Genomic DNA, 1,359 nt, shown 5'->3' with positions numbered 1-1,359 from the left:
TGTGAAATTTCAGCTTAAATATACAAAACTGTATAAAAGTCTGTAAAAAGCATTGAATGTAGATGAGTAAAAGCAAAGAAAAACTAAAAAAACTGTAGCATGAAGATGCAAAATAAAACTTTAAAAGCGATGTCACTGTAAGAGCTTCAAAAACTTGAAAAGGTCGAGTTTAAAATGACCAAACAAAATATCAGCTCTGAAAGTAAAACGGGACTGAAGCAGGCACACTCAAGTAAACCTTACATAAGATGTTCAAAAGAGGCAGCCAACAGATCCTTGGAGAGAGAAAAAAAAGAAAAAGAAAAAAAGACTTGGCGAGCCAACACAAAGAACCTCACAAGCATGAAAAGACAAACCATAAGGAACCCGCGACAAAAAGGTTCAACTGGATGAGTTTAATACTAAACCAACAGGATTTTAACAGCTCTTCATTCAGGCCAAGGCCAGAACACACTAAAACAACAACAAAAAAACATTTCTTTTCTCTAACACCTCAACAAAACTGAACTCTTTGCATAAGCAAACATAAACACTGCGCAGTGTCTTAGAACAGAGGTGCAGAAAACTAGATTTTTGACTTCACTACAGGCAGCCATGTTCCTAAACTCAGGCCAGCAGGGAAAAAATAAAAACTCCAGTTTTTACTTTCTTTTTGTTTGTTTTTTTAAGAACCAATCTTTGAACTACCAACATTTTACAGAACTAGCATACATTTATTACAAAAATATTTATCTTATTCAGCTCAAAGCCAAGACAAGAAACGAGACAAAAAGTATAAATTTGTCACTTCAAAAGAATACCAGGCATTACAAGTTGATCATGCAAGTTAGGCTTCTGCAGATTAACACCAATCCAAGGGTTTTAGGTCCGAATGATCCAATTAAACTTGGAGTTCAATGTTAAAGTGATTTATTCAATTTACAACATGACAAATAATTGCAATGCTGACACATATGATCGAAAGCAATGGCGTTTTTACCCACACAGATTTTTTTTATGTTAATCAAAACTTTAAAAACAGAAAGAAAAAGAAAAAACAAATAGACACAGCTTTACGATGTGGACTAAATGAGCTCCTTGTTGTTTTAGCGAAACCTGAACTAACAGAAGTGAATAAAAATGAAAGCACTGCTCATATTTACGGTCTCGACACACGGACACTCTGTATGTAGCGTTGGTCAGGTGGTAGCTGGTGGACAACCTTCTGCACGGTGAGAAAACTGATCCTTCTGGGGGCGGGACTAATTCTGAGGGGGCGGTGGAGGCGGGGCGGGAGGCATGCTGAAAGGTGGCATGCCAGGTACCCCCATATTCAACATGACAAAGTTAGAAGGGTCCATGGGAGGCGGGGGCGGAGGC

The 1,359-nt window shown here is 38.0% G+C and overlaps 1 protein-coding gene across 1 annotated transcript in view; it reads right to left on the bottom strand.

Annotated features, from left to right (window-relative positions):
* Positions 1-380: 380 nt before the first annotated feature.
* Positions 381-1,359, bottom strand: part of sf1 (splicing factor 1) — a gene marked incomplete in the record, with an annotated part of 14,121 nt that continues 13,142 nt past the window's right edge. Inside the window, 1 exon segment of the mRNA XM_025008248.2 lies at positions 381-1,359. Coding sequence (XP_024864016.1) covers positions 1,242-1,359 — 118 coding nt within the window.

Source organism: Kryptolebias marmoratus, linkage group LG7 (assembly GCF_001649575.2).
Source record: "Kryptolebias marmoratus isolate JLee-2015 linkage group LG7, ASM164957v2, whole genome shotgun sequence".
Taxonomy (NCBI): Eukaryota; Metazoa; Chordata; class Actinopteri; order Cyprinodontiformes; family Rivulidae; genus Kryptolebias; species Kryptolebias marmoratus.
Note: the sequence above shows the minus strand (reverse complement) of the source record. Positions and strands in the feature narration are given on the sequence as shown.